This window comes from Colletes latitarsis, chromosome 8 (assembly GCF_051014445.1).
Source record: "Colletes latitarsis isolate SP2378_abdomen chromosome 8, iyColLati1, whole genome shotgun sequence".
Classification (NCBI taxonomy): Eukaryota; Metazoa; Arthropoda; class Insecta; order Hymenoptera; family Colletidae; genus Colletes; species Colletes latitarsis.
In genome coordinates, this window is record NC_135141.1 from 32883997 (window position 1) to 32897293 (window position 13297).

Here is a 13297-nt window from a genome sequence, read left to right on the forward strand (position 1 = left end):
GGTGCTGCTTCACGCTACGGTGACCTGTTGGGAACCAAATGCCAAGATTGCATTATTGTTCTACACCGATAGCCAGGTTACGTACTACAACCACACGACGTTATACGCTGTGTGTTTACTCTATTCTCTTTTAACAAACTTTTTCTTTTCTCTTGTCTCCCGTTTCTTATTTACTTTCTTATCCGCGAACGTCTCGTTACTATTTTTCCCTTTTCCTTGTTTTACTTTTTTCTTGTTTGTCTCGACAAATACCGCGGATCCGTTACATGCCGATCAATGTGCCGAGACGTAGATCAAACAAGGACTTGAGTAAATCCATAACAAGGTATGGTCTACCGGGGTTCTCAACCAAGAATATCAAGATTTTTGAGAATGTTAAAATAAAGTCGAAAGCCAGAGAAGTCTAAATATTTAATATCCTTGTGATTTATCGAACATAACAACTAGTAAACTAGTTTTGTTTGTGGAAGTATTCTATTTATAATCGTTTTTCACCTATACCTGTCTTTTATTTATAGAATTTTTTTAATTATTTTGATATGAAAATATTCCACGTAAAGGGCACAAATATCGATTGAATAATGAGAGAATGAGAAAATGAAGCAGAGAAAGTTGAGAACCACTGGTCTACGGTTTCCCATCGAAAGAAAAACACCGTTCTCTTTCCTGTTAGGTGATAATTGCGTTCCAAGCAAAATATCACGGCAGTCTTTACGACTGCTTTTAGTGTCATTTTCAGAAAAAAGGGAAGGGAGATCAGTTCTGAGATTTTTCTTTGTAAAGTCCCCGCCGCCGGTACATGGTTAACCATCGATATCTTTACCTTAAAATATCGACTGTTCGTCGTGATGTAATTTTCACACAAACCTGGCACGAAATAGTCGTAACGAATGAAAGAGGAGGTAGAAACGGATGCAATATTCATAACACGAATAATACGCGACGCGAATAGAGAAACTTCGAAATCGTATATTTTGCGTCGATGGTCGTTGAATGGGTGAAATGTTATGCGGCAGAATAGTATAATTCGAACCTATCTCCCTTGCAGAGCCCAGAGTCTTCGACTGCCCAATCGACGTAAAGGCCAGGTGTGTCTTCCCTCGGCCCTGCACCAAAACGAGGGCTCTTGGGATCCGCGCTAACCTCCACTGCATGGATCGTAACTTGCATAGAACCAGAAATACAACTGAGGAAAGAAATAAAGAATTATCAAACGCCGTACGTGTTACTATTATTAAAAAATACAAAATTAAATCAAACTATATATCGAGGGTGTTGTAAAGTGCAATTTCTAAGCGAACAATCTTTTAAAGAATTCGTAAAAATTGTGTCTTATCAATAAAAAAGAGAGTTCTTTTTCTCTCAGTCTGCGTTAACGAGCAAAATAATTAGATCGACAATTATACACAAGAAATTGTCTTTTGCAAGGTTATCATTATTTAATAAGGTACCTAAATATCGTATCATTCTTTTGTTTCTCCTGAGTCTCCGCTAATTCTAAAGCTGCTTGAAGAGCTCTACTTTCTTCGCGAAGAGTCAGAAGTTCAAGTTCTTCTCGACCGAGTCTGTACTCCAACTCGGCTTGTTGAATTCGAACATCGATGTTGCTGGAACAAACGAATGTTAAAAAATGAAGGAACCACTTTAAGTAATATAATTATGTAGGCTCTCGTATACATATATTTGATAAATATTTAATTTATGAGTTAAAGAACTAAATAAACATCTAGCTTATCGAGCAAAGGACTGTATTATTTAGAGTAGACGATAAACATCCAATTTGTATTTACTTACTCGGTAATGTCTAAACGTTCTAGTGCTAGTTTCAAGTTTTTAATCGCCAGACGCTTATTGTCTGCGTCGCGTCGTAACCTCTGGAGCCTTTCCTCGGTGACTTTCCTGTCCGCCTCGGTCAAAGGTGGTGCACCGTTACGCAATGCTAATCGGTTGCTCAGGGTGTTGCATAATTGCCCTTTCAACCTAAAATGTAGCAAAATGAAACTCTCTGCCCTCTGGATATTTACAATATTTTTATCGAAATAAAGTTCAAGATGAAACGCTAATTATAAAATCCGTTTGTCTAGTTTGGATTTTTTTTTTTTTATTTTAAGGGGGTAGTCTCTTAAGAGAGATGTATGTTGCAAAATTTAACCATTTTTATAAACCTCTCACGTTTGAATAATATTCTCTTTGTCACGCAGAGCGACTCGAAGAGCGTCCAGCTCCTTGTAATGGTCTCTGTTACGATGTCCAGCGGGCGATGTGATTCCGCCAGAAATGCTTCCGCCCTTTTTTCGCCTCGGGGTCGTCGACAAGGATACTTCGATGCTGGCCATCTACGGAAAGGGTAAGTACCTATAAATACGATTCTATTTTCGTGCAGGATCCACTTAATTAAATATAAGTTGGTAGAATGAGATCCTTCATATTTATGAGATACAAATGATATTATAAATTAAGGAATATGAAACATACGATCTCTAGAAAATTAGTAAATTGCGTACAGTTCATAGGACTTCAATGGGCTGTTAAAGTTGGCGAAATTAACTTATGCGCTCGGCTGCTATGGTCAGCAGACCATAGACTCTCGCGTTATGCTGTTTTAACGACGTCTACGATCTAAATTTGTTTCGATGGTATCGCATGTATTTCCAGAACGATTTTAGCGGTCCCCTCAACATTAACTTAAACAAGGGCTGGGTTTGGTATTGCTCATCGCAGCACAAAGCCTTAACACGAATATACATATAATTTTAGTCAAAATTTAAACCAACTAAAATTTCTGTAAAAAGATATGACAAAATATTCGCTCGATTTGGTGAACTTAATACCTTCTCTGTTATCGAGAAGTATAAAGCATCGTGGTTACGATAAAACGAAGATGTTTCTCGCCGTTACATCCCTTCTGGACGTTATAGCTGAAAGTGCAAGTTGTTTGACTCCTGTATCGCGGTAGGCTCAGCTGGAGGTACCGTAGTCCTTCCGAACCTACTGGTTTTGTTCTCGAGGATGTTTACTTTATGGACGCGATTTAAAAATATTCGAAACTAGGGGTGGGCAAAACGGCACGCGGTATAAATATGAATTTATCGTTCCATTAAACCTATGATTTGTGATGATCGTTGGGACGAGATGTCCCGACCTTAATGGACTTACACGTCGGTAGTATCGACACCATGGACTCGGTACTGTACACGATGCTCCATGATCCTCGAGAAAGCAATACGCCGTCCCTCTCGCTGGCTTACAGAGCGGGGAAGGTCAACGTTGGCCTTGACTGCACAGCAACCAGAGAGGAGGATCGGATCCGAGACCTTGCTCGTCCCACACGAAACCATCGACTACATAGATTTGCTTGCAGAAAATTTGCACCCAACCGGACGTCCCTCCTTAGTCTACAAAGATTCTACGAGCGTCGTTAAACTAACTTGTTCGCTTAAAAAAGCGCCCTTGCGCAACTAGGACGAAATTCCCATTTTATATTTGCCTATCGAGCCCTTCGAGCAATCCAGTCGGTTAAACGAGAGACAAATCTTTGTTTTTTGACATACAAAATCCTCAACGCGGCAAAATAGAAAATGTACACTTATTCAATCACTAAGAATTTTTGTTCAGACTGAGAAAAGATATTGTGAATATTTATTTTGGTCGTACTTTTTAAATTCTAAGGCGTTGCATGTCACTTTATCTTTCATCCTTTTATTATAGTGTCGCTCGTAACAAGCGTCATTAATTCTCATAAAATTATGCAAATGTATTTGAGAGGTTCTTCTTAAAAAATATCGAGTTCCTACATCAAGGATGTAACAATATCGGGCTTAAGGGATATCCGGTTCATGATTCCTTCTTACCCGGTTGGTGGTCTGTTGCTTCATCTGAGATATACTGTGTTCACAATAGTCTCATATCAGATCCTCCTTCATCGTGGCACAGTATCGAAGGAAGGAAGCACTGACCAGTACTTTGCATTCTCGGAAGGGATAGTAACTCTCCTTGGGGATCAAAGTATCATGACACTGTTCCGTACGAGGCTACGAAGGTTAACCATTTTGTTTTTATCTCGTGAGAACTTGCAAAATTTATAAAATTGTTCCGCATAGAAATTATCTTTAATCGTCTAGTTTAAAGCGAAATTTAATATGATCTGACTTCTGCAAGCACGCATTGTCTTTTCAAGGATCAATTTAATCGATTTATTAATTTGTTTGTTTAGAAAATTTTGCGTTACAAAGTTTGTCAACACGTTGATTTAGAATCCGGTAAGGCCACATACAACCGCGTTTAAGATAAGCGATTTCTTGGCGACACCTTCTCTCTGCCGTGCACGTTCTTCGTGCTTTCGAGCCCTTCCATGCCTATTATTCGACGTCTGGTCATGGGATTATCTCCAACTAAGATTTATGGCGCGAAGATTCATGGCTATAGAATAAAACTTCGGACAGTAATAGTCGTACAATCCTATTTCGCTTGAACCCGGAGAAGCACCCAAGGTCTGGCGAGCTTGTAGATAAATTTCAACCGTTAATAATTGAAAACAAAAACAGAGGTACTCGACGTTTATATTTTTGAGCGCATAAATTTAAAACGTACTAAATTTTTTCGTAATAACAATAACAAAAATTTAATTCTTCATTTAAATGCCATCGATATTACCGTGTACAGAAAATTATGTGATTTTCTCATACATATTCAATGCGTGGAAGAACTCGATGTCCAAAATACGAGGAGTCGTAGGCGACGTTTTTTGCCAATAAACCGGCGCGACGCGTCGTTATGGCACGACGCTAAAGACGTACCTAGCAAGAAGGCCAATCATTCTCGAGTTCAAAGATGAGATGTTGCAGCGTTTTGCTGCAAATCCATCAACGAACCCTTGAGTATGACTACGGTAAACGGGTGTTACTCATCCTCTTGTTTAGCAAGTAGTAATTTTTTTGTTATCGTGCTCGTGGGAGAAAATCTCATCGTTTTCTCTTCATTATACTTCTTTCACATTGTTACATGATCTGCTCGGTGTACTACTCATTGCGTTGGCTACCTCGTTTATTGTAGAAACGAATTTCTGCAATAATCGAGGTACTACTCTACCGTAAAGAAATTTGTTTGTGGAAAATTTGTCCGGTAAACAATGGGTCGAGTAACGAGATAATAGAGAGGCGCTGAAAGTCGGGTGACTAGATTGGATTTAACACTTCTTCCTCTCGAACAGAGAGCAGAAGTGGGAACGGATGGGTGGTGATATCGACACGTGCATTCCGCGAATTTCTTCTCGTCGTCGTGTAAGTACGATGCACACGTTACACTGCAAAAGGACGATAGTCACCGCGTGCACGCGGGAAGTGGAAATTTATTGCGGAATTTGCATGGAGAAGACCCTTATTTCTGAGATAAACGTACCACCCCCGCCGTCCCTCTGCGTTTGCAGGAGGCGATAGTTGTACGGAGAGAACAAAGACTTCGCGTTTATGTGCCTTGGCCTGTTTTCAAGTATCGACGAATTCGACGAACTGTATCGCGATCGATGATATCTCTGGGAGGAAACTGTTCGATCCAAACGTGCAATTTCGTCGGGATAGTTTATTATTCAAATTAACGATAAATCGCAATTAGAGGTTTAGTGATTCTAGGCAAAAGCTTTTAGAATTTTTGATAAAAATAATCGCTTGCTTTAGGATAATTCTTCCAAGTAAAATATTATTTAGTCTTTGCAAGATGGGTGAAATATCTAATATAGTTCGTATAATGTTTTCAGTTTTCTGAATATATTTAAAATAATTTTAAAATGTCATAATTAAAAATTGTCACTGATTCAGTATTATTATAAAGTTATTGATGTTCAAACAAACTGTAAATCTAATGAGTAAACTTTTTAAGGATGAATATTTTCGGAAGTGACCACAATTCTTAGTTATGATATTTTTATACGTTTGGATTTTTTTATATATTTTTACTAACACGTAGTAAAGTTCTACAATAATTTAAACTCGAGGCCAAACGAATTAAAGGTACAAATTCGCTCTGAATATTCCGTCTATATTCACGTATAATTCCGCGAACCGTGTTGTTTCTCGGTAACTATTAATTCCGAAAATATTTTCTCGGACACGAAAGTTTCGAAGGGCAATGTTTCGACACGTTAAGGGAACGAAACCTCTGCCTTAGGTGCTGCTGTTCAGACAGTAAAGGGCACTGACTCCTGGATCTGCAATCTCGCCGACCTGATCTGTCTGAGCCTTTGGACCCAAGGGCGTACTGCAACCGAAATTTCGTCCAAACGTTTCGAAATTAATCGCGACACAATTTACCTTTAAAAATTCTAAATACACTGGTATTTAGATTTATCATCAATTTCCGAAGAAATCTGACGAATCACCTGAACGTAAATAGTACTTTTAAAAACCTCTATATTATTAGTAGAATATTTAAAAGCTAGGGATTCGATTATTCTCGTTTTTGGGAATTTATTTTTATCGTTCAGAACATATGCCAATCGTTAATATTATTATCTTTTTTAGATCTATGTTTTTTATAACGCTTACAAAGGATTTTGTTCGTCATATACATACGTATAATGTTCTCTGGCTCTTCCAATGGAATGTTCATTGAAACCGAAAGCTGGCGCGGAAAGCTCGCAGTAACACGCGAAATACGAACGAAAAATATTCTTTTGGCAGCCAAGAATCATCCACTCGCGGAACATTCTTGGCTCCTGGCAAAGGGGATATCCTATCGACGTTGATGTAACTTCTCTGTGTCGATGTTCTTCTTCATTATTCATATCGGGACCCCTGCATGTACACAGCACGCTTCTCCCTCTGTCTTCGGCTTCTTTTGCTCGTGCTTTTTCCTCCGCGATGGCAAAACACGACTTCGCGGATGCCCGCTCGAGCGTAAACATCGGGACGGATTTTTGCGGCGCGCTCGGAGAAGTCAAAACCGCTTCAACGAGTCTGACAACGCACATTAATCGCGGTTGGAAAAAGTTTAGGAAATATAGCCACGACCGGTGAAGAGCGCGATAAAAGATTACGGAGTCAGTGTACTTAAAATGAAATACGCGCGTGTTTCTTTGTTAACAAAAACGAGAGAATTACACCCCCTTCCTCCCGGAAATTGTCGCTGTACTATATTTTTATTTCTATTTCTAGCGCTGTGCCGTTCCTCTGTTTGTATTTGCGTTTTTATTTTCGTCTTTGGTTTCATAATTGATAAACCGCGTTAGTTTACGTTAGTATTGGACAATTAGAATTTCGTGACTATGTCGTTTTAACGTTTATTTCGGTATCATTGTCGTTCTCCCCTTATCTGTTGGTACTCAAGAACTAGTACTTCACGGTCATCAATATATAACGAGACCCAGTAAATATGTATATCTTCCGTTGATATCATCTTTCGAGAGCTAAACACATTCCAATAAGATGTAATAACCAATGTTACTCGAGACTATTTTCTCGCGTGAACCGCAACTATTATTGTCGCATTAACGCACGTAATAGCACGATAATTTGATATTCATTCTGATAACCGGGTGGTCGTTAATAATGCTACATTATATGTACACGCTAGTCTAACAGTTCAATTAGAAGTAATGCTTGGAAATTGAAATCTATCAAAGTGCTATTTATTTTACAATTCCTGAAAATTTATATTTGTGAAAATTATTTATTTAATCCTTGCTTAGTAGACAGGATGACTTGTCAGTTTATCAATTGCTCTTTCTAAATAGTAGGCTATAATTGTTAACCCTATATATCATTTATTGTGCAATTTATAATCTAGTAAAGTTCATTTGTGAAAGTAGTATTTTTATTTAGTTAAAATTCCTTAAGAATGGTGGGGATTTGTTAAAGGTAATTTTGTGGTTTTCGTGAAACAAAGGGTTCAGAATTACTGGGAGGTATTTGACGTTAAAAAAACAATTCTCGAGAATGCTGCGCCAATGGTTGTCCGTGTGTGGACGTGGGGCAGTTTTAATAGCACCCGCACGGGCACGGTCCCAGGGGCCCGAGTGCGAGTTGAAGGGACCCAAACGAAACACAGTTCGGCCCATGCATCTGCATATAAATCACTGGCTGGACAGCCTTAAGAAGCCGGGGGCTATCGCGGACCCGCCAATAACCGTGAAACATTGCCTTCGGTTTCTTCCGATGGCGCGGTTAAAAACAGCATCCTACATATCGTTTTCGTCTTTTTGCCAACATTTGGAAAAATAAAGTCAAACGGAAGAACGATCGTGAACGTTAGGTCCCGTAGCTTATTAACTTGGAAATAATGTAAACCTTTTTTCGACGCTCGCAACAACGATTGGTTCGTTATGGAATACCATATTCAATAATTGAAACTTTTATTTAAATTTAAATTTACTTGTCATTTTATTTATTTGAAATTTTATTTTTTAGTCGAAATTATATGGACCTAATTAATTTTGTTTTCCATTTAAAAGAGTCCATACCAGTCAGTTAAAAATAAAATGAAACTTATCGATTTGTTAAAGGACATTAATCTACATATATAACATGATCTAAAATAAGAACATAGCCAATGAAATAAAAATAGGTATATATTAATAGGCTAGAAATAATTTCCAAGTTGATACGAAATAGTTAAAGATAGTTTTGAACTAAATTGCAGCGTATACGAAATGTTTTTCACTTAGCTAGGGATAAGCATCGATCGTGCAGTATAAGAGGAGTTACTCTAAACAAAGTGTCGGTTCTATCGCAAAGAATTCTAAACGTAAGAAAGTTTCGTTTTCATTTCGTGGTAAAGAATGTCTGGATTGTTTCATTACCTTCGCTTCCAAGGTTTCCAGTTGCGCCATTCTGGGTTCCAAAAGTTGCTGTTGTGAACCAGGCCCAGTATGTAAAGCAGTCTGAAACGAATAGAAACCCCGAATTATTATGTAACTGTATTTACATTCTGATAAATTTGATTTTTTTACGAAAGTGACGTCAACTTAAGTTTCGATCAAATTACACCATTTTTGCTGTGCAGTATATCGTCAAAAATACTAAATAATATTTTTTATTCAACAAGCTGATTATTGAAAGTGTCTCAGAAATCGTAATTACAGTTACGTTAATATAAACAGCTCGCTATAAATTATAATTAATACAATTAATACATCCCTAATTTGAGATTTTTATAAATAAAATATTGTATATTTGAAATAATAACATTCAGTATGTTGTAGTAATAATAAGTGTTATCATTTCGAATAAACCATATTTAAAAAAAATTCAAATTAGAAAGATTGTAGCCATATATGCGTTTACATGCTAAATTACGCGATATACATAGTTGCCGAACACTTTACTTACGAAGCCTGTTGTGGTAATGAAAGTACGTGCTTGAAAGTCGTTAACATTACTTGTTACGTGTAATTTATAAGATACGAGCGTACTCGAGGGGCTAAACCAGTTATTCCAACTTTATGTAATTTAGCACAGAATAATTCAACGTGTCAAACGCTTTCATGAAAATCAAATACTCGTTTTGAGTCTATCCAATTCTACCTTACGACTCGTACGTCGATAAACAAATCTAAAAAAAAAAACGTACACTTTTACAATTCAACGCACTTTATAACGAAACAGACTGAAATATTGGGGAAAAGCAATTTCCTCGCAATCGTAGAATGGTAGTGGTAATACTGTCGGATATCTTTATTGCATCTACATACTCTGCCTTAAAGCGTTCCATAGTTTTATTTGATGAAGGAATAGAACGATATTTTTTTTATAGTCAAACATGTTACATGCGCATTTTATCGCCAGTCAGGAGGTTCCAGCGGGTTCTTTCGTAATCTTTATGTTTCTGGCCACCTATGGAAGTACATACTAACTTCCCGGTTCTACGGGTCGAAGTTGTATTCGAAATTACCAAGCAGTCTCCTAACAGATAGAACTTAGTTCTCTCTTATTGTATATTCTCTTTATCGGTAGCTACCATTCCTTCGAATCTGACGATTATTGCTCGCGTGTTCATTTCACAACAAATTACGAGCAATAAACATCACTATTATGTTAAAACGTGAGACTCAAGATGTAAAGCTTTATTTAAAAAACCTTGACAGTAGTTTACAAGTATATTGGAATATATCGTTGAAATAAAATAAATTGAGAAATGCAATTTCTTAAGTTTTTGTAATGAAAGATTAACTTCTAACAAGAATAGTATTACAAATACTTTGAAAATATATTAATTAGAGATTTCATTTTTACGTTCAATAATAAATATACTAGGAACGTTGTAGAGACCTAGGAAAGTTCGTACGAAATTTATTCAATGACTAGGAAAGGAGCAATTTTCTATACCCCGACGGATAAACGTGTGTTTTTCGACTCGCTCAAGGCAAATGGCGTGTAACTGCAGCTCGGTCAAGAAATTGCATGAAAGATCCGATTGTAGGGCTCGTGAGAATTACGATTTCTCGGCGTGTTCAGAAATTCTCACGACAATACCGCGGCATCATCCGGCGTGTACGCGAGGCGATCATGTGCGAGTACGTCGACCCTGTTAAAGCACAGAGACCGAAACTACGAAATCTACTTGACCCGACGACGACCCGTGTCAACGACGGTGACCAGTGTTAAAACAAGATCCATGGAATTAATGCTACAATAGAAACCGAGTAAACTTTTGGTTCTATTTTTGGATGTGGGTCGCTTCGAGCACGTCAGACTACGAGGAGTACTTTGCCACATAATACCTTGTTAAAATTTTACTACAACGCGAATGACTCCGAATAATTATCTCGATATCGAACGAGAGGCTTGATATTATAATCTTCAACGGCTCTTCTGCTACCGTGGATGTTAGAAGCTTTAACCCTAAAAGCTAAAATTTGTTCGTAGTCAATATCGTGCGAGAAAAAATTAAATCTCAACGTTAATAAATAGTACAACGTAATTTTAAATATTGCATTACATCGCAGGTAGTAATCATTGATACACGATCGACCTACTTGCTTTCCAACAATAATTTCATTTCGATACATCGATGAAATCTTTGCACAAATCGGACTAATGAACTCCGAGAGGGAGGGCTTACGTAGAATCCGTTCGATCCATCTAAATTACACGACTATGAAATCAATTTCATGCGTCCATGAATCATCTTCTGCTCAGGCAAGTATATCACCGATTTACGTCGACCGTTCGCGCGAAAGCAACTACTCAACGATTCACAGATAATCCGGCTACGTCTCCTCGTAATTACAGCTGTCTTTCGCGAAGCATAATTGACTCGTCATTCGATGTAACGCGAACGCGATATGCACGGCTGATGAAGTTTTAAACGGCACGGATGACCGATTGGATACAAAGCAGTATAGAATGTATCCTTCGAGTCATCTCTAAACAAAGAATCCGCGAGTTATTACGAAGGCGTATGCTTTGTCATTGATGCACGATGAAGCCTCCTGCTTGGCGGATCCCGTGTTTAATCGAAACGATTAAAAGCATCTTCGATTTACCCGCGAGTTCGTTAACACTAAACCTACCGCAACCGGTTGAACGATTTATATATATTTTTTTTAAATATACAAAATTTGGTACCAAATTCTGATTAGCTTCCGATGTAAATAGAAAATATATGTATAGCAAAGACGAAAGGAGAGAATCTACAGTTTCAAAGATCATTAAAAATAGTAAAACTTTAGACGAGTGCAGTTACGAAACCACTAGTGCTTTATCCATTTTTGAGCCACTGTTAGAAGCGGTAAAGCTTCCTCTTTAAAATGGCTTTTGGTTTTTGTCGATCCGACTTTCCGTTTTCGAGATATCGTAATTTATGTAAAAGGTAATTTTTTAAATTCCGCCGTCTCTTGCTTCCCCGTGTTAGAAAAGGCTATTAACGCGTATTAAAAATACTAAAAGTTTAGATGCGTGCAGTTTCGAAACTACTAGTGTTTTATTTATAAATGAGGCATCGTTGGCAGCGGTAAACCTTCCTCTTTGAAATGGCTTTTGGTTTTTGTCGATCCGACTTTCCGTTTCGGAGATATCGTAATTTATGTAAATGGTAATTTTTTTATCTCTGTCTTCGTCTTAGGCGTCGGACCTCCTTGTCTTACGTGCGTTGTGCTGACCTACCCCGCGTACGTGACTGTCGTGACCTAGTTTCGGGCGTAGTATTTCCAAGAATTTACTACGCACTGTTTACTTTTTACGCGCGCGAGATCAATGAAACGTAAAGAAATCCTATCTCCGAAACCAGCCACCGTATCGACGCGAAATTAAAATCGCTATATCTCCGGAACTAATAAAGCTATCGACTCGCACAAACGCTCATTTTAAAGGGCATTTCATCCTCTACCTAATGATCATATCACCCACTATAATATTTGCTATCTTCTACGTTTATTTTGAAATTTACTTCGATTTATGTATAAATTATAGCGTTAGATGTAACATTTAGTTAAAAAAAAATGAATAAAGATGGTTAAATTTTGCAACGTACACGCGAGACTGCCCCCTTAATCATTGGGGGTCGTGGGTGTGTGTCGTATAAAATAAATCGTATAATAGTTGGCGGCGGATAGAGAAGCTACCGTCAACCGTGGCGACCCGGAAGACGGTCTCGAAAAAGTACTGGATATGCCAATTTCTAACCCGGGATTAGTCAGCAACGTTCGTGCGAAACGACTTGCTTGGAAGAGATTCTTATCGCGAGAGTAAAAGGACGACTTTCCGTTCGGTAATATCCCCGGATGCGTCCGGCAATCGAGGATTCGTTTATCGCTGTTGATAGTTACCGATGGGCACTTGATAACTCACTCGAGTTGTTTGAAAGCTGACGCACGTTGGCGTCTAATCCTAATCTAATCTAATGGGGAACCCCTTTTGGCGTTGGAATGCCGCGTGTGTTGAGGTCATGGTACGTTATAATATCATAACGATTTGTAAAATTCGTGATACTCACCAGAGATACCGATCGTTGTTGAAGCTTAAATCCCAAATCTTCTTTCTCGTCGCCGCAGTCGGTTGTATAGAATAGCACACTTTTCTTCGATCCCCTGAAACGAACCCTCTTTATTGTATATTGCACTGTGTCAAAATTTCGATTCGTGTACATTTTATTCCAAAGCAAGCTCGAACCATAATTTAAAATAAAATTAATTACATTGACAAATATTGCCAAGTATTGTGAAAAAACGCAATTACTTTTCGATCAACCATTATCGCCGAATATTTGAGGAACACTCGAACGCGGAAGAATTCGACAAGTGGTTCCAGCTTTAAGCGTATTATGTTTGCCTGGGAATCTAGCACGCTATAATGTATCGGACAGCGTT

The 13297-nt window shown here is 38.1% G+C and overlaps 2 protein-coding genes across 9 annotated transcripts in view; one reads left to right on the plus strand and one right to left on the minus strand.

Moving 5' to 3' along the window:
- Sprt (PDZ domain-containing protein sprite) overlaps window positions 1-13297 on the minus strand; it is a 32352-nt gene that overhangs the window by 3521 nt on the left and 15534 nt on the right. For both annotated transcript variants that reach the window (XM_076771898.1, XM_076771899.1), the window contains 6 exons: window positions 12925-13018; window positions 8792-8872; window positions 2173-2336; window positions 1795-1980; window positions 1452-1607; window positions 1034-1186 (listed from right to left, as the gene is read on the minus strand). In XM_076771898.1, coding sequence (XP_076628013.1) covers window positions 1034-1186; window positions 1452-1607; window positions 1795-1980; window positions 2173-2336; window positions 8792-8872; window positions 12925-13018 — 834 coding nt within the window. The remainder of the gene's footprint in view (window positions 1-1033; window positions 1187-1451; window positions 1608-1794; window positions 1981-2172; window positions 2337-8791; window positions 8873-12924; window positions 13019-13297) is intronic.
- LOC143345105 (uncharacterized) overlaps window positions 2219-13297 on the plus strand; it is a 105149-nt gene continuing 94070 nt past the window's right edge. For 6 of the 7 annotated variants that reach the window (XM_076771900.1, XM_076771911.1, XM_076771909.1 and 3 more), the window contains exon 1: window positions 2219-2347. The gene's annotated coding sequence lies outside the window, so the exon portion shown is untranslated. The remainder of the gene's footprint in view (window positions 2348-13297) is intronic. The other variant, XM_076771905.1, reaches the window with a different exon arrangement.